The following is a 23,951-nucleotide window of genomic DNA, read 5'->3' on the forward strand; positions in this document are numbered from 1 at the left end:
TTGAATGACCAGAAGTAGTTGAAAAACCCTGGAAAGTTCCAGAGATTACACTGCTCTGTGTGGAGGAATCAGCTCCATTTCCTCCAAACTGTTGTGCATATTTTAGATGCAAGATAAACATTTAGGACAGCAGAAATCTAATGTTTGAAATCAAATACATGTAGAAATGTATGATTAAAAATATATTCCAAATATAAAACATACAAATGGTTCATCCATTGCTTTTAAACTAACACAGTATCATCAGTCAGTCACTGAATCAAGCTACAGCATTCTTTCAATGCAGCATCACCACTTATCCCAGCATGATTTACAGCTGTAGATCCAGTCAATTCTTTTTATATACTAGTTATTACCAATTTGTGTAGTAAAGCAGAGTGTTCAGGTATTACTTTCTAAAGGTGTTTCATGGGATATTAAATAATTAATATGCAAAGACATATTGATTGCAGCTCTTAATAAGGCAAATCCTTTAAAGAGATTTCTAAACCTGTGTGGCAATATCAGGCTTTAGCCTTGCACTTACGTTTGTGTACACAGTAAAACAACAGTCACAACAAGTGTGTGTATTATCTGCATCCACAAGGCACTTTGTTAGTCTCATCACAACCAGCATTTAGCCAGTTCTATGTTGTAGTTATGCAGGTTAAGAACTTATTGTTCATGTTGAGCATCAGAATGGAGGAAGCTGCTTTAGGCTGTGCAGCTGATGGACTTTTCTGTTATTGTCACATCTTAATGCTTAAACAGAAGCACGTGAACCTAAGACAGTTTGGTTTCAGCAGCAACCTACCTGTTGGTTTACAGCTTACAGCATCTACTGGTCATCACAACGTTCCTGTAATCCACTTTTAGTAAACATCGCAGAAGAATAGACGTTGACAGATTTTCTCTTGCAAAGACATAAAACCCCTTTTTTTTGTAAACCACAAACTGAATAATTGACAGCAAAGAAGGAATATGTTTCAGAGGGTTTTATTAAATCTATGTATTGCTGTTTTAAAGAGTAGCTCAAAGCAATCACTTTACAACTTAGATCTCCTGGATGACAATTGTAATTCAGGCTAATCAATCACTTGAACCATCTCAGATAATAACTGACATATAAACAATAATGCCACTGCAACAGATGGGAAAAAAAACCCTTTACTTTGTTGTGAATTTCTGCAACAAAAAAAAAACATTTAGCCTGATTAAAGATGTTAATATCACCACAACAGAAATGTAAGACATGAATACATGTAGCTTTTGTAGTAGGGCCCCTTTTAAGGAAGCCCAGCTCAGATACAGAAAGACCTTATCATATGCAAGTGGTACGGTGGTCATGAGGCAGGACTGTTATCTAGTATCTTCTCTTCTAGCGGGGCTAATGTACAATGTGAACCTCTGAGGTTAAACTGTGCTGTTTATGGAAGCAGGACTTAAAGAGGAAAGCTGGGATCAGTAGGTTTGCTTCAGGATTTGGTTCCACTTGGGTTTGTTGTTTGCAGGCGTGTTTTGATGAGTTCAGGACATTCTTGTCAAAGCTGCAGGTTTGGTTGAAAACGTAGCTGACGTTTATTTAACCACACTGGGGGAAAGAAAGAGATGTGAAGTTACCTTTGTGATCAGCACCAGCTAAGTGAAGCTAACAAGCTGCAGGCTCCATCGTAACTGCGCATGACAGCTTCTAATCCTGCTGCCTTAAAACGTTGGACTGTTAAATTTAATGCACACTCACACACTGGTTTCTTTGTAGCGGTCCAGAGCCTCCTGGGCCACCACTCTGGAGAACTTGGGGTGGGTCCAGGGAAGGTTGCCCGGCACGGTGAAGTTCATGGACGGGGAATCGAAAAGCCGCACCGACACTTTGGCCTCAGCGGGCTCCTTTTCCACTCCTTTCTCCTCATTGTCCCTGCACGTCACCTGAAGCAGATAGAGTTGTTTCATCTCATAACTCTGCAGCTTTCAGCTGAAATGGTCAGTCAAACTGCTGGTCTGCAGGCTTTTAATCACTTCTGTGTCTGAGTTTCAGATGAGGGTCTGCAGGTTTTATATAGTTTTCCTAACAGAAAACGAACAGATGCATGGCTTCAAAGTCATCACGTTACAGAATTAGACCACAATTGCCTCATTTTATTACATTTTTCAAACTCTTCTCACTCTTTTCAGTCACAAAGTCCTGTGTTATCGCCCAAATACAAGTTAAAGCAGGAAACAGGTTAACTCGCAAAAATCAATCAAAGCCTGCAACACACAGGCAAAGACGCACTAAAAGGTTGTTTTGATGTGACTGACTGACAGATATGATCTCCTTTGTGGAGCAAGTTAATGCTTTCTTCACCTGATTAAACAGTTTAACAACCAGCAGGAACTTCCTAACTGCAGTCTGTCTGCTGGTGATCTCCATATTACATCATGTCAACTCACACAAGGTCTCTGGCTCTGACAGGCGAAGAGATTGCTCCAATCAGGCAGTTAGCCTTCTGGAGTCTGGGTGTGCTCCTAACCGGTAGAAGGAATCTAAAAACCAGCCCAATCCTCAAAAAGACACTTAAGGATGTGAAGGATTATAGTCTGGTGGTGCTAACACATGTCCTTCTAAATGGAGAGAACGGTGTGTGATTATTTGTTCACTAGGTTGTCACACAAACGGCACCCTCTTCACTTTGCTTCTGGGGAAAAATGAGATGTAGAGAATGCAGGTATCACACTTTCAGACAGTTACCAAAACAGCTAGACTTTGCACAACTGGATATCTGCTTTTAAGAATGTATGCAGACACCCTGCAGACAGTCTGCATGCAGACACCCTGCAGACAGTCTGCATGCAGACACCCTACAGACAGTCTGCATGCAGACACCCTGCATGCATACAGTCTGCATGCAGACACCCTGCATGCATACAGTCTGCATGCAGACACCCTGCATGCAGACACCCTGCAGACACCCTGCATGCAGACACCCTGCATGCATACAGTCTGCATGCAGACACCCTGCATGCAGACACCCTGCAGACAGTCTGTCTGTCACAGTTACTGCCATCAAGCAGAAATTATAGACTCCAGATGGACCATAAAAACATTTACAAAAAATCCTTGTTAGACCTACGTACTGCCTGAATGCGGAAGATGTTGTCCTGGGTGTTGTTGGCCAAGGACGACACCCAGCCAAATTGCCTGTTGAGCATGTCCAGAAGAGAGGATGTATTGAACATTTCCTCTTCAAACTTCTTGAGGAGGTAGTTGTATTGCTTCGTAAAATGCTCGGCCATGCCCAGAGCCTCCTCCAGCTCCTGCTTCAGCGGGCCCTCCAGAGGTTTCCTTCCAGAGCAGTCTGTGAAAGAAACCGCAGACAAACAGCAGTCTTCAGGTGAGCTTGGAGAAAGCGCTTCTACATCAGAGCTTTGTGGTTTGTCACATGATTTGTTCAGATATTCTTTCCACAGACAACCAGTAGCAGCTTTTTGCCAGAGTGTTTTTCTCACCAAGATGCTGGATTTCTTTGCACTTCTCGCACTCGTTGCGGAACTTGATGCAGCCGGCGGAGTTGCGCCGAATCTCTCTGCAGGTCATCCTGCCGTCACCGAAAGGTTTGGTGATGATCACGTCCTCATTCACGCTGCCATCTGTGGTGTGGGAACACATTACGCTTTATAAATCCAGTGATCAATATGCACATTTGAAGTATTCATTTAAATGAATACTTTCATCATCTGTGTGTCCTGCAGCACTTCAAGCTACCTGTAAGCCCCCACATGCAACAACAAGAACGATGATATGGTAATGTGGTGGTTCATCAGCAAACATACCCTCATTTGGAGGAGTGTCGCTGTCCCCATCCAGCATGGAGCCCATGGAGTCGAAGAAGTTCCTGTTTATTCCCATCATGGGGGAAAACAAACTCTGGAAATTGTGGAAAGGATCTTGGAACAGAGAGCGGATGCTTCTGGTGTGACGAGCATACGGCACCAGGAATTTAGGAAAGAAGAACATGGGAGGTTCAGCGTGAACATGATCAGCCACCTGAAACACAAAGAGATGAATTATAAAACTGTATCAGAACAATATGATGTAAAAATGATGTTTTTATATCATTCTGAGGCTGAAATTGGTGTTACAGGCTGCTATTGCTTGAAAGTTGGTTGTTTTGGGTTTTTCAAAGGGAAAAAAAAAATTATTTGATGTCTGATTTCCACTTCTGGTGTTCCTGGCAGGTTTGCACTCTGTCATGGTTTACTGGGAAATGCGGGCTAACTTCAGTCCTTCAGAACAGAGTGTCACTGTGTGTTTTTCTTTTTTTTTGTTGCAAAAAGTGGATCACATTTCAAACCACCTCAGTGTGTTATTTCAGTCAGACGTGCAAAAATTGAATTTCATGCATTTACTTTTTGCCTTCTGTCACGACCAGAATCAAGCTAAGATATACCAGTAACACATTCGAACAAGCACTCTCTAAAGAAAAGACGGCTTATTGTGCAAAAAAGAAAAAGACAAAAAATACTTTAGAGAAATTTTATTAAAAAAAAAGAAAAAAAAGAAAAAAAGAAATGCTGTAGGAAGAGGTACTTACATAAGATATTAGTGGTAAGTATTTACCTTGTTTATGCAATTCTATTTAAGATAACCTCTGGAGTTAATATACCCTTTCCTATGAGACTCAATGGGAAGGTCTGGTTCTGCATAATACTAATACTACAAATAATATTTTTTTGTCAAAACCATGGCTGAAAATTGTATTAAAAAAACTAACTACTTACAAAGTGAAACGAAAGGGAAAAAAGAAAACGTAAATGTATCATGACGCTGGTGCATATAATGATTAAATAGCAACTTTTCCACATTAGCTTGCATGTTGGATCAAAAATAATGTTGATGTCGGTCAAACGTTTTGTGCAAAGCACAAAGTTAAACTCAGACAGAACTTTCAATCCTCAGCATTTGAAAAACTTAATAAATTTCTCGAAGCTAAAGGAGGTTATGGAGTCTATTTAGACAGTGACATCATGCTACGAATACTGCTTAGTTGTGCTATGATCAGACTACACACAGCTGCTCCAAGTGGAGGTTTTGTGGTGTCGGTGACTTCAAGATGAGCAGACTTGCAGGTACAGATAGCCTTGATGCTGAATCTGTTCTCTTGTGTGTTTTGTTTTTTTTAAGTCTGTACAAATTGTCGTAACCATCATCCTTGTGGTTTTATTTAAAGCAGTGTTTTTCAACCACTGTGCTGTGGCACACTAGTGTGCCGTGAGAAATGACCCAATTTCCCCTAATTGCTCTAAAAAGTAGCTCTGTGTTCATCCAAACATACCCCAGTGAAAAATAATAAAATTCCTTCTTCTTGAGTTTTTCTGATTTCTATTCAAGAGGCTTTGACAAGATGACTTTCATTCATTAATATGGACTTAAAAATATATATATATTTTGGTTTGTGGTGTGCCTTGTGATTTTTTTTTTTTTTTTGTGAAAAAAAAAAGTGTGCCTTGGCTCAAAAAAAAGGTTGAAAAACACTGATTTAAAGCACCTAATAAGAGTTCAGCCATACCTTCATGCTATCTGAGAATATGCTGTCCACTCCGTGGGACATCTCTGTGTATTTTTCCTCCAGGTTCTTAAACTCTTTGCTCTGTCGCTGCCCCTCCTGCTCCAGAGTGTCGATCCTCTCGCCGTTGATCCAGATGGAGAAGGGAGATGTCCTGTTCAGCACATCTTCAAGCTGCAGATTTTAAGAGCAAGTTTAAACATCTTAAATATCTCTGAGAGCTTGCTATGTGTGCAAAGTTGTGTTCAGTATACGGCATCTCAGTGTCTGACCTGGCGTCCCACCAGTCCTGATCCGCTGCTGCAGGTTCGGGAGTAATATTTAACGCAGGTGTTCTTCAGGCAAGGCTTACACTCTTCCCACAAAGCCTTCATGGTCTCATTGCAAACCTCTTCCTCCAGCGCCAGCTTGGCCTCCATCTCCTGAGCCTCATGCATCGCTTCCTGCATCACAGCATGAAAACTGTTGTTTCAGTTCCACCTCTGCTCATATTCTGACTTGTTTTAAATGTAAGATTTATCATTTTACAGCCGCAACTGCTGACACTCACTTCTTGGAACAATTCAGAGCATGCATGCCGTTAAACAGTGTAAGGAAGAGGGAGTACTCGGAGAGAGGACGCACAGGCAGAACAAACACAGCTTTTATTGAATACTGTTTGAAATGTCTTCACCTCTTTCTGCTTCTTGATTTGCTCCAGGGCATCAACCAACTTTTTGTGCTTGTCTGAAGATTCCTGCATCATCGAGTTCATCTCCTTCACTCCATCAATGGCATTCTCAATCTCCTTACTCAGATACTGCTCTCCTTGGAGGGAAATCTCTGTAAAACACAACATACAAAAAAAAGCGTCACTGTCTGTAGCTTGGATTTTGAGTCTCATATATTCTTGTTTACTATTTTAATTTTTACATTTACATTTTAATCAGTGTGGTTCTGCCTATGGCCAACACAGACTATGCCAATAACAATCTGATATTTGTATATTAATTATTCCTGTGTTTTCTTTTATGAGAGATGGCTGTTATGGAAGTTAAATTATTTTTTGTATTATATTTTAGTATATTAGGTTATATTACAAAGATAGATTTTTATTTAAAGTCAGGTGGTGTGAGACAGGTTGAAATAATTTTTTGACCACTTTCAGGAATTTTGTTGGTTTTTGTTAACTGGAACAGATATATAATGATCCATCTTTTATTCTATTTGTTTGTTTCAAGAAAAATAAATTAGTTGTAATTTTCTAAATCCTTTCCTTTTGTTTTTTTGTTCTTTTTTATTTGGATCTTTGGAAGTGCATACAAAATCAGACAGTCCACGCTGCCACCGCCTTTTAAAGAAACGTGGCAAAGGCTGGTACAACATGATATTGTAGGAAACACTGTTGAAATGGACTTCTTAAATTTGTTAACAACACCATCCGACAAACATCGACGTGATCAACATAAATATAAATGGCAACGTTGTTTCAATGCAAGATAGTTGCCTGTAAAGTATCACCTTTTTTTTAAACCTTTATTTTTCAAGGCAAAATGTTCTAATTTCCAAACATGACACAGCTTTAACTAAATACAGGTAAATCCAGTTGTGATGTTCAAAGTATTTGCTGGAACCACTGGAAATAAAAAGGCATTTTTGGTATTTTTAAAATGAAAATGTGTTTCTATACCATTAAGATCTTCTTTTGATGGCGGCAGGACGCAACTGGCTGAGGCTATTAGGAGAGCCAGTAAGGCCAAGGACTCCTTCGACCCCTTTCGCTTCATCATCAACATCATCATTAACATCCTCTCTGACGCTCAGGAGGCCAGCAGGCAATGAAGAGAAAGACCTGAAGAAGACCAAAAAAATAAACAGAAAACAAAACCTCTCCTGTGAAACAGTTGTCACAAATCTGTCTCCACCAGATGGCGATGCAAGCCGCAGGGTCTCCAGACGAGGAGCTACGCAGTAGAAATATGAGCCCGCTTACTCAGCATTTTTATATTCCTACCCAGCAGAACATAAAAATAACCATGTGAATCAATGCAGATAAATGATTCACGCCCATTGCAATGAACAATCTGACCTCAGATCAGCCCTTCCTGCGACACCGGCTGGCTGCGTCTTTCAAAATTATTATATAAAGGAGAACAGCGGGGCCTTTCTCTGTTCTGTTTTTTTTTTTTTTTCTGTGGTGTGTGGTTGGTCAGATGCCCGCTTTGATTCAACAAGGTCAGACTCAGCAGAGAGTGACTGTGACAGTGTCAAGATGGACAAAGAGGGAGGAATTCATCCGATAGATGAACTGGCCTTTCTTCACATAGGAGCAGCTTTTCCCAGGCAGCACAACTCTCCATGTCTACACCTAATCTCTCAGCAATAATCCTCTTTTTTTGTTTTTAAACAGTCTTCTTGAATATTTGTTGTTAAACCTGCAACCACTTTGAGGAGGCTTCAGAGGTTGGCACACGCCGCAAAAAGGCTACAATGCACTTGTGTGTTAGAAATTCATGTGGTATTTATCATGTTTCTGCTGCAAACCTTTAAAACTTCCATCTTGCCTGTGAATCAGTACACAGAGACATGCTCTCTTAGTTTTTTCTCCTCAAATTTGAACATAGTTCTTGGCTTTGCAGTTGTCGAGCGATTACTGTTTGAGAAGTGAGTATTTCAGGTTTAATTAAAAAAAATTTAGCCAAGGAACAAAATATTATGGAGGTGAATCAGAGCTTTACTGGTTAAATGGAAAGATTTGAACAAATAAGACAGAACAGGCATTTATTTTCTCTGGACGAAGCTCCTGATATGGCTGCAGGTCACATTCTGCCATATCTGTCAGATTTGTGCACAAGGTGTTGAAACAAGACACGCTGTTTCCTGCAGGGCTGCTGAAGCAGCTGCCATTAAATTCATATCCAGACACTTTGACGTCTTATGCTGTTTGTTATCATGCAATCTAAACCAATCTAAATAGCATTTTTGTGTGTGATGTTTATGTCGTTTCACTAAAGCACCATCCTCGGTGAAAATGACTACTTGACCAAAGCCAACGCTTTTATTGAAGAGGACCAAAAACACTGTGCCTTCCCTCAGGTTCGTCCTTTACTCTGAGCATCAGGACTGAAACAAACCTCTTCACTTGGCTTTCATCAAATCTAAATCTGTGACTGCTTTGACCTTCTCTATCTCGGCCTCACGTCCCGGTAAAGTTTCTCAGGACTGAAATCTTACATTTCTCATGAGAATCCAGCTGCTTCTCAAGGCTACGTTTGACCATTAATGTAAACAGTTTCTGTTTTGTCTGAACCAAATGACAGACAAAACTGTTCTGAGCACCCAGCCTAGACTATTAAATATATAGAGTAGGTGAACGTGGCTGCAGCAATATACACATTATTAGGCCTCTATGTCTAAGCTCAATCAGGCTGCAGCTATATGCAGCACAAAATTATTTCCTATTTTTATTGTTTAATTAATATGGAATGGGCTGCACGGTGGCGCAGTGGTTAGCACTGTGGCCTCACAGCAAGAAGGTCACTGGTTCAATCCTTGGCTGGTTTGGTCAGTGGCCTTTCTGTGTGGAGTTTGCATGTTCTCCCTGTGTATGCGTGGGTTCTCTCCGGGTACTCCAGCTTCCTCCCACCATCCAAAAGACATGCATGATAGGTTAATTGGTCACTCTAAATTGTCCCTAGGAGTGAGTGTGAGTGGTTGTTCGTCTCTCTGTGTGTGGCCCTGCGATGGACTGGCAAGCTGTCCAGGGTGTACCCTGCCTGTCGCCCAAAGCCGGCTGGGATAGGCTCCAGCTTCCCCGCGACCCTGAATTGGAATAAGCAGTTCGGAGAATGAATGAATAATATGGAATATACGAATAAGAATTTAATTAAAAATCAATTAAACAAGAAAAAAAGAGTTTATGTAATTAAATAATCAGCAGTGTTTTTTTTTCTTTTAGTCATCTGCTCACCAACTATCATCTCCTGTTGTTATGGTAACATGCAAAGCACAAACTTCACATTTTGCTGTTGTTGGTGTTAAAAAGTTGGTTTAAATCTGGACAGCCGACACAGAAAGATTTCTGGTTTCTCTTGTTTCATCCAGTCAACATTAGTTTCTTCTATGATGCCTCTTGAAGCCCTCACTGAGAATCTGTTATAACATTATTTTAGACATACTTCTTTAAAATTCAGCGTCATAAAGCTGCAATGTTTGGAAACTTTGAACCTGTACATGGTAGTTCCTCTAGTGTTCATCCCTGGAGATAGCAGAAAAGTTAAGGATCTTCAGCTTTAAAATGTAGAGGCAACTGTTTAGCCAGATGGGATGGAAGAGCAGTGTGCTGCCAGCACAATGGCAGCTTTAAAAAAAAAAAAATGAGAGGGGAAAAAAGTCACCAAATGTTCCAAACCCAGCAGGACCGCACACCCACCTGGGAGCACAGAGCGTCCCACTTTTTCCTCCCTGTTTGAACTCACGTGTTCATAAACTCCTTCCCACACACTGAGTTCATTATTCACATCATGATGAACCTGGAATTAGAAGGTTTTCTAAAACTTGGAGAGACAACTTTGAAATTCTTTCTTTTTTTATGAGGTGGAAACAGAAAACAAACTTGAAGTACCGTGATGGGAAACAATGAACAGTAAAGCAGATAAGGGGGAGAAGCCCACAAAGGAAGTCAGCCAGAGCTAGACAGAAAGAAAAGAGACAGGGAGAAAGTTAAACATGCCCAAAAGTCATTTACAATGCAGAGGCTGCGCTGCATTATTTGCCGAGTAGCAGCTGCAGCGATCCCAGTTACACAACCGAAATACCAACACCCTTCCTCTCCAGATGTTGCCCCGAGGCCTTCCAGAAAGTTCAGCTATTAGCTTTTAAATGTGCAACAACAACTGGTGTTTATAACAACACCATGGTCACATGGTCTTCCTTCTGGTCATTTTCACAAATACTTTATCAAATTGTTCAATTATAACAAAACATTAATGAAAGAAAAAAAAAATCTGTTATTAACTGATATTTTGGGGTTGACGGTTAGCTAATTATTGCAAAATTATTCGCTTTCAGTTGCAGTAATCCAGGTATGGTTTAAATAATTCAATTCATTTGAATTTTTTTTTAATATATTATTTTATTATACATTCTATTTCCAGCTTTTTGACTTTATATTGTGGGAAACTAAATATAGTTGTGTTTTGGTCTGTTGGGAAGACAAAACTTACTGATTTAAATCAGTTTATACCTTATTGTACTTTGAGCTTGATTTGTTTTTAGAAAAAAATTATTGAAAGTTGCAATCCTACATTAAAACATCGGGTATAAGGAGCTACATGTGACAAAATATTAATGTTGTTATGACATATACCTTATTTTGTGTTACTCCGTCACTACTTTACTGCAACATCTATATTCTGTTCAGGTAAATAGGTCGGCATACACTGACATTCTTTGTTTCTATTGTCATCTATATGAAACCATCCAACAAACCGATTGTCAAATGTTACAATAAAACAATACTAATCTGGATGATCCAGGCTCTATTCTCTCTAAATGGGACACTGGCATATGTGACCTCATTTCAGCCGTATTTCAAGTATTTGGGGATTTCTATACCCAGAGGCTGCACTTGTCATATGGTCACAGAGAAGTAAGGGTCAGATCTAAATTAGGATATTTGAACATTATAATGTAAAGGTGTGATTTTATGTTGCACCAGCATAAAAGACTATAATATCATGTACACACACCCCCTTCCTCACATTGTGTCAGTTTGATCATAAGAAATACATCCAACTTTATTATTTAATTCAATTTTCCCATTCTACACTGTGCACTGATGCTGCTTTGAAGGTTTAAGTTTGTTGAAGGCAAACAAACAAACAAACAGAATGACGTCATCTACAATAATCCAGTTGTTTTGATCCAGAGATGGAGGTAACAACCATGTCCGAGCAATATAACTAGTCATCAGAAATAAGAAGCATTTCTGCGCCATAAAAAAAAAACCAGATGCATGGACTTAAACTAAAATAATATTTTTTTTAAAAATTGTTATTAAAAAGATTTTTTGATAGTCTGATGTTTCACCCTCTATAGCTAATATACTGACCAAACGCCTGTACATTATCCTTATTTATATTTATGCTGTTGTTTATATATATATATATATATATATATATATATATATATATATATATATATATATATATATATATATATATATATATATATATACACATATATATATATATATATATATATATATATATATATATATATATATATATATATATATATATATATATATATATATATATATATATATATATATATGTAAGATAATAACTAACCCGAGTAATTACAGCCTGCACAAAGAAGGATAATCAGTCCTTTGAGCATCACCGAGTTGTTGACACTAAAAAGTAAAGGTCTTTGTGACTCACCTCTGTGTGTTTCCTGAGCCTCCAGACCGTCTGAAGCTGCACCAGCGGCGCTGCTGCCAGTATTTATCCGAGCGGATAACGGGACAGCGCGGACATGTGATCATCTACCGCCGCATCCAGCGTCAAAGCCGCCGCAGTCTGCCGCCAACTTCCCGTACGACGCTTCAAAATAACTTTACCAGCAGAAAAGCAACGACAGTGGATATTAAAACGTAGGCTACGTTGTTTTACTGGGCAGTTAAAGGAAATAAAGGCTTTAGCGAGTTAGCTTAGCTTCACTTCCACCTCAAAACACAAATCTTACGCTTATTGGACTAGATACAAAGTTATAGTAATGAACTTTAGGGATGCAGATAGACACACTTTGTTACAACCAGGGGAGGATTAAAAGTGCACAGGGCCTTGGGCCCAGAGTGTTTCAGGGGCCCCCTTTCCCATCCGCAGCATTGTGACGATTGTGAAAGATACACCGCAAAAGACATTTCTAACATCTCTGAGCCAGTGGTACCAACAGCAATACAGTAGACACTGTTAAGTAACTATATTGCTTTTAAGTACATTTTGTTTCATGTACAAACTGTTTGTGTTTGCCCTATGTGGGCCCCCACATGGGCCCCAAGTGGGCAAGGGCCCCTGTGCCCAAAATGCCCATTGGATAATCCGGCCTTGGTTACAACTGGACAGAGAGAAGCTTGTAGTTTGATATAACCTTATGAACATATCAGTTTAAGGTTATGCAAATAATTTGCATAATATTTAGCACGGGATGCCCAAATTGATATATCCTTAGATGCATCCCTTCTCCTACACCTAATGAGCCATTCATGTCATGCACGTGTGCTGCAGAAGGGATGCATGATGGGAGCTCCAGAGTGCCTGAGTGTGTCAGACTATGAATATGATCATTGTTATTAGCATACAAATTGGCATAATGAGTATTTTTCTGCCATATTTCCCTCATATCAGTAACTATTTTTTTGAGATAAACAGCTAGGTATCTGCTAGTGATAGCACCATGTAGTCTTTACCTGGTAAAAGGGAAAGGTTAAGTCACTTGGGATTCAGTAACATTTGAATAGCTGTTGTATTTTATTGGGCTTTTTTTTAAAAAAAAAAAAAAGCAAATTACAAAACTTTTAAAAGATTTAACAATAGTAAAATAAAAAGCAAAATCCCAAGAGAAAAGAATGATAAAATGTATTTTCTTGCATTAAAAATGTAAAGTATATAAATATATTTTTTAAAACGAAACCAATATTGTTGAGAAAAAATTTAAATATGGGGTTGACGGTGAAAAAGAAACTAACAATTAGAAAATAGAGGCCCTTAATTGAGATAAACATATTTAAATCCAATAACAGTGACTGGTTTGTACAATTGACTGCACTATGATGACATATACATGGACATGGAGATACTTAATTTCTCTTCTCGTTCACAAAAAAAATACAATTCTAACTAACCTTTATTTTGGAAAAATGACTTGAATTTCCACTTATTAGGGTGTTTATTTCCTGTAACTTGACATCTTTGAGGCTTGAGGATTTTTCCAGAAGTTTTGTAATTTGCTGGCAGCACCCAAAGCTGCTGAGTAGAAAGGCAAACATCTGATTCACCCTGACGGTGACTCATCATTTAAATCGTTTTTCTATGCGCTTATTATCTACCACATAAAAACACCATCTCACAGCAGTTTCACCACAACTGTGTGCCCCTAAAACAGAACTGAGATACAGAAAAGGCAAGTATTTGGGTAACAATACAATTGAATTAATTACATGCATTTCTAAACAGCTTATTTGGGGAAACTTTTCAAATATGATCAATATGAGATAAATACATTTGTATTTTAAACCATGACTTCACAGGCCCAACTCTACTAAATTCGGATGCTGTGTACAATGTAAATAAAAAACAGAACACAATGATTTCCAAATCTAATGAATTCCAAATTTGTTCCTGAGCTGAGGATCAAGCCAGTGACCTTATTGCTGTGCTAACCACTATGCCACCATGCAGTTAAAACTGAAACATACATTTTATGGAAAATACAAGCTGATTTTGAATTTGATGGCAACAACGCACCATAAGACGCACCATAAGAGTAACAGTGTGATATTTACCACTGTGTCGCATCTTCTCTCTTTTTTTTTTTAACTACTCTCTATAGCGAGGAGACCACTTGCTGGAGTTTTAGGAGGAGATTCATTCCCATTCTGGTCTGCTGCAGGATTATGGCCATGCACCAGTACTTTCTTTAATAATCTGATACAAAGTGCAGTGAGATCTGGCCTACAGCTGATTTCTATGCAGGCATTGGTGGTATTGTGGAAAACATAGCTGCTTGTCATGCAGTTGACCTAGACTTGATTCCTTGACCTCTTTGTACAAAACTCTAGTCTGAACAAGCTGAAACATCTCACACTTTCGTGACTGTTTATTTTCCATCCCATTACAAAATTTACTTCGTCTCCACTGGTCAGTGTAAGGATCTGAGATTCAGGCGCTTCTAAGAGGAAATATGGAGACAAGAAGTTTCCATCCATCTCGTACGCGCACTTTGTCTGACTATAAAGGCATTTGTTGGTGTTCGAGTCCAACCTATGTGATGCATCCAGGAATGACATTTGGCAAAATGTAAAATGCACAACAGAGCAGCATCTCAAGCATAAAGTTAAACAAGCCGTTATTTAAGATGGTTTTAACCTGTTGGCCCAAATGTGCCATTGTAATTACTGTTGTTGCTGTTTTTTTTGCAGCAAGCATGGGGGGAAGTTTACATACAAGCGTTGTGTTGATTCAGGAAGAACCAATCAAGATTTCCATCTAGCAAAAGACCCCTTTGGTGTGAGCTGCAACAGTGATCGCACCAAATCCTAACCACTAAACCATCAGGGAGGCGCTTTTCGTGTTTTAGAACGGGAGATTCGGTGTTGGTGCTAAAACTCAATACGGTGGATGTCGACTTGCACAGTGTCTCACACTGACTATATGCTAAAGATGTTCGCATTTGAGTCACCTCAGGTTAATTCTGTGTGGCCTAAAAACTAATCCAAATAGGCGTGGCCTGCATGTGTGGTCAGAGATCCTCTCCAGGTGTCAGCAGTTGGTGCTGATCACCTGGCAAATCACAGGCTTGGTATAAAGGCAGTGGCTGCACACAGCAGTGCCAAGCTGAACACACCTGTTGCTGACTTCTGATGCTTCTGCAGTTAAATCCGTTTCAGCCCCTTCTGATCGGATCATTGCTGGTGGGTCTGAATTACAAAATGATTTCATTACCAAGCATTACTAAGCAGATCAGCCTGTGATTTACCAGGTGATCAGCACCAACTGCTGACACCTAAAGAGGATCTCTTGCACCACACATGCTTAGGACACCTGACCTTTTTCAGGAAATGCAGGAAAGAAATTACTGAGTGTGAATAGAGGCTAAGCAAAGGGTCCCTGACCTGGAACTGAAGTGGGCACCTGTCTCAAACCTCTCTGCATGCAGACAGGGATTTGGACATCTGTTCTGGTCCCTGAAGACCTCATCTCATCCCAAAGCTTCCCTTAGCTGTGGTAACCAGTTAGCGAGGCATTTCTACAAATAAATTCTCAGACACTTCACACCTGGACAGTCATTTAACTCATCTGACCATTATGAGGCTCCTTCAAGTTGTTGTCCACTTTGAGCTGTTTCCCTTCCCCACCAAACCTGTTTCACTCACAAGATCCAGCACGTGACTGCTTGTGAGATCACCTGGGAAGGTCGGTCAAGGCTGCATTATAGCTGTGAGTATAGGTGATTCTCCATTAATTTGTGCAACGTTCATTGTGTTTTGTATTTATTTCTATTTAAAGTGGATGAATGACAAGATGGAAGGGTTCAGAGGCTGGAAACCAAAATCTGACTTTAAAGCATTGAAACCCAAGTGCAGTGTTTCTGATAGCTTTATGTATTTTTTGCCACTGCTGCTTGCTGAGAATGTGGCCTGCGTCCCATTCTCAGGTGTCTTGTCACTGTTTGCAGTGGGTTTGGTGGCTACAGGTCTGGATGCGGGCAGGCCTGTTCAGGACCCTGACTCTTCTCCTGTGAAGCCATGCTGTTAGATGCAGGATGTGGTTTAGCATTGTCTTGCTGAAATGGGCAAAGCCCTCCTTCAGAAAGTCAATGTCACAATTAGAGGATACGTTGCTCTAAAACTTCCATCCACTTTTCAACATTGACATAGCTGCCAATAAGTTTTGACTGGCAAGTTGAGAATTTACTCAAATGATTTATAAGTATTCCTGTTTTATCTATAAAAACATCTAGATGCATTTCAGCCATGTTCAGTGTTACTGATTAGACTTGTGTATTTCATGCTCACACAGGTCAATTTTTTTCTTGGAAAATTAAACAAACTGATATTGGTTTTAAAATATATATTTTTACAGAGCAGATTATACACAGGAAAGTGTAAACAACTCGTTTAATTTTTAACTGTAGTGCAGTCAAACACAACTGAATATGGAGAGACAATGTGGTGAAACAGCTCGGAGGACGACGTCTCCCAGAGTGTTTTGAGAGAAAGTCAACCTTCACCATCCTTCTTGGTGGGAGGAAAGTTTGGGGAACTTGAAACAGGAAGAACAGAAGAGCGGAGTGGTTAGGGATATAGAAAAGAAGAGTGCTCATTTACACACAAAAGAACCTGCTTTGTGTAGACTGTCATGCCTGTGAGTCCTTGTCATCTCAGGGGGCTGGAAGTTCCAGTAAATCACTCTCACACAACAGTGCACACACACATTGTACAATAATCCCACAGATTGTTTTGCTCTGAGTCAGCTGCAATCTTTGCAAAGTTTAGCTGTTATAAAGAACATGCGCTCAGGGTTGTGTGTATATATTTTGGTTTTTTATGCTTAGACAGCGCAGAAGTCTGTGAGGAAAACAAAACCAAAGTCCATGATAGTCTGGAGAAGCTTTGTGTTCTTGTGCGGCTTCAGATGGCTGTCCAGTGCTTCCAGTTTATCTCAGAGATGGTAAAGCTAAGACATTTAATGGTTATGTGGTCATCCATGTGCAGAGATATGAAAAAGAAACCCCAGACTTCATAGAGTTACCATAGACTGGATGATATTACTATACATATAGATAAACTTTTATTATATTATATATTACAAGCTGGTTATGTAGACATGGCATGCTCAGTCATACTTTCACATTTTATTTGCAGATGTTCTAGTGTCTGTAATGAATTAAAAATACAGAATATATTAACACAGTACACACAAAATAAACCATGTCACACCACAGAAAGCAGCAAAACTTCACTGCTGCCTTATACACTCCAGAAACATGGTAGTTGAACAAGTTAAAACTTTGAATTAAACGGCATGACTTGAAATGGCTCACATAACCAGACAAGCTGTGATTAAAAAGACGTTCCAGACATGCCAGTTTCTGAGTGTAGGTGTGGATGTGTTAGTGTTTGTGCATGTGAGTCACACTCTGATATAAATTAGTCCCACAGAACAAAACATGCAAATATGCCCTGCTATGAACATCCCACAGTGAAATATTTTGTGTGTATGTATGTGTGAGGAGAGCGGGACTGAAGAACGTTATTCTGTAGCCATAAAATGGGCCTCATGTTTCATATTATAGTTTTCTTTTTTATAACACTTAGAAGTAAAACACAGACTGTTCACTAAGGAGGGATCATTGAGTGGTTAAGGAAGTATTAATTGAAAAATGTAGTGAAATAATAAATTTGAACAACAGACAGTGTCCTGTATGAAGTAAGAAATCAGAAAAGGATCTCCAGCTCCTGGAAACTTGCAGTGGTGGAGATGAGTTTATAACAGGCTCGTGATAATTTGGGTTAAGATGTCCCAGACAGCTAAGATAAGGTGGATAAGGGGAGGAGGAGGGTGGGAAATGGCTAAGACCAAAGAGCAGCTGCGACACACCACGGACCCTCAAGGATGAATGAATGAAGACAGATGTGCAAGGTCCTATTAAAGAAAAGAATAATACTGGTAATACTAACAAATCAATCACTAACATAAAGGAAAGTAATCAAAAATTTGTAACTACATAAGAGGCTTATTTAGCAAATGACTGCAATAAAACTGTTAAATATTTAAAATAAAAGAAAATAAAATGAAATCCGATTATTTATATTTAAAAAAATGATGTGTGTGTGTAAGTGTCAATATATACACACTGTATGTATAATTTGCTTCAGTAAATCTAGAATCAGAAAAACAGCCATCATTTAGACAGTTTTCTTTTAAAAGGCACAATTTTTAACTTTAGATTACTTTAATCCTGTATACTTTAATTATCTGGTGTTATTAATTTTAAGTCATTAATGATGCGTGTGTTGCAACTCCAGATGGAATTAACAAGTAGCTACAAACACATTTAGTTGCTGTGTAGCTGACGGAAACATTACGTGTGTGTGAAAAATAACCAAAGTTTAGACCCTCTAAGCCGTGTGCTGAGAATAATGAACTAATGTTCACTTTAGCTTTATTAGGAATTCTATAAATAACTGAGCGACTGTATCTTGTCAATGTTACTGTTTTCTAAATCTCTGAGGAATCCCACACATACAGTAGATGCATGGTTTCTCACATTTTCCCAGCATAAGCTGACCGGTGACCTGCCTGTCTACCAGTGTAAGAGTCAGATGAAACACTAGGTGGCAGGAAAACCATTGTTAGGAACTTTCCTGCCTCGACGTCTGAGATGCAGAAAGTCTGACGTTCGGCTGCATTTAATTTCAAGTCAAACCAGTTAACTACGCTACAGTTTACACTACAAACATCATTTTGGGTGCATGAATGTCAACAATGGTGAGAGTAAGGAGAAGAAAGTGTTTCTATCATGTGACTGAGTGTCATGGAGAAAGCGTTCCACTTTCAGCGGCTCATATGAGGACATTGAGTTACACACTGCATGTCGATGCCTCCTGGTGTGTGTTCACTTGCTTGTTTGTTTCGCTGAACCTTGTGGATCGAACATGTGGTGCTAAATGAGCACAGTGTGCAGTTATTTGTGCTGTTTGGTGCTACTTTTGTCTGATCTGTGAAAAGTTCAGTCTGGTTGTTTTGTGGCTGTTGTGCCCCATATTGTGATGCCCACTTTGAATTTGCAATCCCATGATAAAAGTGTCAATGTCCAGTTGTTGAGGATCACTACCCTGCAGCTTTTTGACAAGTTGTTCAGGAAATCCATTTAATTCAAATCAGGTGTGTTGGAGCAGGATAAAGTCTAAAACCTGCAGGAAGGCTGCCCTTTAGGACTGACACTGGACATCTCTGTGTTACATTTGTCAAATAAAGAGGGTCCTCTGCCTCCCCACTAGGGGGTGTCTGGTCTTCATTATTATAATTGGCTTCATTAGCTGTACATGTGAAGGTGAGAATAAAGGGCCCGTAACTCTTTTTCTACTCTTACAGCTGCAGCTCAGTCTTACATTTCTCCTCCTAAATCTTTTTGGAAAAGGCTTTTTCAAAGAAAATTTTATTCTTATAAACTTATGTCTTTGTTTTTATACAAGTGGGATTGTAACATTATCAGGGAGGAAATCCTGAGCTTTTTCTTCCATTAAAGCTGCATTAACACAACTGAGTGCTTTCTGAGAGAATTGTATGCGTCAGTGTGGAAAAAACTAGATACTGTGAGATGTAGTGAAAACAATCACAAAGACAGTTCTGAGCATTTTGGCAAGACTTTTCATTTAAGCCACAAAGCTTATTTGAGTTTAAGATGAATGCTAATGGTAGACGTTGATCCATCGTAACAGGTGTGATATTATTGCAGGATGCTCCCTTTATTTCATGGATGGTAATTTACATAATAAAGCTAACATCTTTAGCTCTGCACAAATGATCTTTTATTTATTTATATATATATATTTTTTAATAAATGTGATTTTTCATCCTGGTTTCACTATGTAGGTTAAACGTCAGTCTCAGCTCAGGATTTATTTAGGCCTATAAAGAAAATAGCAAACATAAGAGTAATTATGAATCCAGATTCAAGACATTTTATCAAAATGAACCACTATCATGTAATGTCTGTGTCAGTAAGAGGTACACATACAAAGCAAATTCAAACATACAGACATGAATATAAAATAACATGGCTTTCTTTTATAAGCTGGACTGAAGCTTAGTCGTCATGATAGCAGGTTTATTCCATTAAAGTATCCATCAAAACGGAGCAGGGAGGTGTGACGATATGAAAGTCAGGGTTAACGCCAAGTTCTGGAGTCTCGTTCATAAACACTGGATGGAAACTGATCATATCAAGATGGATCTTGTTGAAGTAATTACTGCCAGAAGGCTGTAAAGGATGAGATTCCTGACTCTTCTTGTGGTTTTTGTTCTCTACGCTGATTTGTTGCTTCACTGAAGTCAGACCAAAGTTCACTGACTACATGGAAATGCATCAAAAATGCATCTCATCACACTGAAGGATAAAAACAACCCCACTAAGCAACACAACATGTAATACTTTCTCTCTTTTAAAGGCAAATGTGTGTTCACTGACATCATTTAACAACATGAGAATGTAGCAATAGGACATTATGACTCGTGCTGTTCAGATAAACATGCTGGACAACACATTAGCTTTGACAAGTTAGGAATATACGAAAAGGTTTGCCATGTTTTCTAACATTATTTTAAAGGTAAATTTGGTACAGTCTTATATGTACATATTTGTTCAAATACAGAAGTGCGTTTACACATTATCAGCTGCAGAGCTCACTTAAACTAAAGTTAGTCTGGCCTTGCCATTTACCTGGACTGATATGGACTGGTTAACTCAGGAAGGAATAGATTTATACAATGTCGATTGTTGGACTCTGAATCCACCTTTTTGCACTGCGATTATGCATGGTTGCAATAATTAAATCCTCATTGAACTGCCGTTGTTACCAAACTGAGACCACTGATGAGACTACTTTCAGTGCTGATTTAGAGGCATATTGATTCGGCAAACCATTTTACATGTCCACTTCATTTATTGGCATGATTTAGTGTACATAGGCAAGTATAACTTGAGTTAGAACCGCATAATCTGGATAAAACTACCCCTTAAAATCTTACAACTTTCATCTGAAACAGGTTTTATTGAATAAAAGTCTTGTTGTGGACTAACTGTTTTACTGGACTACTTTTACAGGACGCTTGCTGATGAAACAAGATCAGTTTTGTTGCAGTATCATCTACTATAGTAGTACAGTACAGCTTCAAAGGTCAATTGCATTTGTGACTAGTCTGGGTATAGTAGCGTTTACTGAATCTACAGTTATGATTGTAGCCTGGAATGGTAAGTATCATTCATATCTCAAGAATCTTAACTTTCTAATGATGTATAACATGTAGAAATACTGCTTAAAATACATGTAGAGTACATGTAGCTACAATGTAGTTTTTAGCATTTGGCAGTGAACATTTTAGGTACAGGTTTTTGCTTTTATCACACACTGAAAATTTAAAAAAAAGCTTGGTTTTTTTTCTGGGTTTTAACTCGTTACATAACCAGAGCTCATTTGGTACCTTTGGTCTGAACGCTTGTGCCTGACAGACTGTGGGGGAGCCTCAAACATTTTGATGATGCTTGTGTAACTTAAGGACAATATGTTATTCTGTGCATGTGAAAGCGTGAGTCTGAAATTCCTCCTCAAATCCTATTTTCTTTTCTTAATAGAAACTATAAATCCCATGTCTGTTATGACTTTTTTACCTCTCTAGTGAAGGAAAATAGAGTAAAGGCAACTTTATTTATCATTTAGACTTGGATGATGATGATTATACTCCAAGTGCTGGAACGTAGCATATTTATCTAGACATATCCACTTGGTTTATTGACTTTAACGTGGTTAATTTAATCCACATTCATTCATTATCCTATGGGATGTTTTCATTTGTCTGATCTAAGGACCGCATGGATAAAATGCAATTAATTCTGGGGCACTGTGTTTTTATGTATTTACTTTTTTGCCATCTAGCACCTTTTTAACATTATATTTTAATAGGACACCTGGTTCCTGCGTCCATCATGTTTTGTCTGTCAGTTTACGCAGCAATGGATGGACACCTTTGTGTTTTTGTTTTTTTGTTTTTTTTAGCTTTAAGCATGTAGTTTATAAAGTATGACTTGGCAATAAAATATCAATTGAATCCCAAAACAACAAATTTAAATAAAAATGACTAAATCAGCTGGGATGAGTGTCAGCCATCCAACACCTCAGACAGAACTTGTTGCCTGTTAAACGTATATATATATAAATATATATAATATATATATATAAATATATATGTGTATATATATATATATATATATATATATATATATATATATATATATGTATATATATATGTATATATATTTTTTATTTTTTATTTTTTGTTTTGTTTGTTTGTTTTCTTTAACATATATTGTTTTTTTTTTACAATGCTAACACCATGTAAGTCTATAACATTAACCTCTTGCCATCATGGGCTGTGAGTTCAGGCTGAGTTTTCTGCTTTAGTTTTGCTTCCTGTTTCATTTTAGAGCTAATTATGCATTCTGTGGTATTGAAATCCCATGTTACAAGTGGCTCTCAATCAATTTTTTAAAATTCCTTTTTTATAAAAGATACAGTTAACAGTACCAAAAAGCTTTTATACTATCCCAAACAGCCTCACAGCTGTTTTGTAAAACTGCCAAACTTTCACTGTTACTTCTTCCTCTTGTGATCAGTATTGTATTGTACATTGGAAATATCACAAACTTGCAGTATTTGGAGACTAAATGGTGCAGCAGTATAACTGCAATACAGTCATACAACAGACCCGAGTTTGTGTCTCTTCTATTTACTTTTTCCTTATTCACTCTTCGGTTACCTTTAACTCTTATGGTTAGGTTTAGTCAATAAAATAGCTTGGTTAGGTTTAGGGAAATATCATGATTTTTGCTTAAAAGGAACACTCACAACATTTTTCTACCTGTTTGAAATCTCACAGATTTAGCTTAATGGTTGAAAAGTTCCTCAAAAAGTTTCTCATCATCTTAAAACCACACTAACAAGTAACTGACCATTAAATTAACCACATTCCTTTTAAAGCTGCAAATCTGAGCGTCTGAACTTTGCCAGGTTCCGACCACTTCCCCCCTGAATTGGATGAAACTGGAACAGAAAATGGATGGATGAAACTGAATTATACAGATATGTATGGTCATGAGTGTATTAACAGTGAGTGCAGGAGAAGAAGTAAAGGAGCTGACTTATGAAGCTGCCAGACAGCCGCTGGAGCTGCTTCGTCAGCTGGTTGGCCGGATGTGTGCGTCGGCGCGAGAATAACACCTGCCGCTTTCTAACACACTGCTAGCTGAGGTTACTGGGAGCAATCTGAGAGGACTGCTGAATGGTGCCAGAAAGGGATTACAGCTTTGACGCCTGTGTTACTGTGTGTCCGTAGGTGTGTGTGTGTGCTCAGAAAGACTTTTTTCCCCGTCTCACAGACCAAGGCCACAGATATTTAAGGTGCTTACCCCACAATGTTCAAACATTTGCTAGCAATTAGCCTCAGCCACAAAACTGACTCTCAACAAAACACATGGACCCTCCCTGCTTCTCTCCCCATCCTTTTTTTCCCCTCATCCTGTCCCTTTCCCAGTCCCTCCCTCATTTTCCACTTTCTTTGTTCCCCTCCCATGTCTCTCTCTCTCTCTCTCTCCTTTCTGTCTCTCTTCCTCCTTAACCTCTCTTCCTTCTTATTTTCAGCCTTCCTCCAACATTTTTCCCTCCTTCCTCAAAGTTGCACATGGTTTCTGTCTGTGGAGGTTTAGCTTTCTCAGGCTCTGCATGAGAGAGGGAGGATGCCAGAGAGCTGCACGCAAACACATGTTCAAAAATGACGCACTGAGCTGTTTTATTTTCCAGAAATGTCAGAATTTCAGTGACTGAGATTATCTTAATGTACTTTTTTTGTGGGTTTTTTTTTTGAAGATGCGGAGATGCTTTTTGTC

The 23,951-nt window shown here is 38.7% G+C and overlaps 1 protein-coding gene across 1 annotated transcript; it reads right to left on the reverse strand.

Moving 5' to 3' along the window:
• Positions 1–1,130: 1,130 nt before the first annotated feature.
• On the reverse strand, positions 1,131–12,030 carry clu (clusterin). Its single transcript, XM_079255029.1, has 10 exons — positions 11,948–12,030; positions 7,192–7,353; positions 6,196–6,344; positions 5,795–5,965; positions 5,526–5,696; positions 3,790–4,003; positions 3,466–3,606; positions 3,094–3,314; positions 1,721–1,905; positions 1,131–1,570 (listed from the first exon to the last, which is right to left on the reverse strand). The coding sequence occupies exons 2-10, from the start codon at positions 7,307–7,309 to the stop codon at positions 1,558–1,560; spliced, it is 1,383 nt and encodes a 460-aa protein (XP_079111155.1). The 5' UTR covers positions 7,310–7,353; positions 11,948–12,030; the 3' UTR covers positions 1,131–1,557.
• Between the last annotated feature and the right edge of the window lie 11,921 nt (positions 12,031–23,951).

Source organism: Telmatherina bonti, assembly GCF_933228915.1.
Source record: "Telmatherina bonti genome assembly, chromosome: 16".
Classification (NCBI taxonomy): domain Eukaryota; kingdom Metazoa; phylum Chordata; class Actinopteri; order Atheriniformes; family Telmatherinidae; genus Telmatherina; species Telmatherina bonti.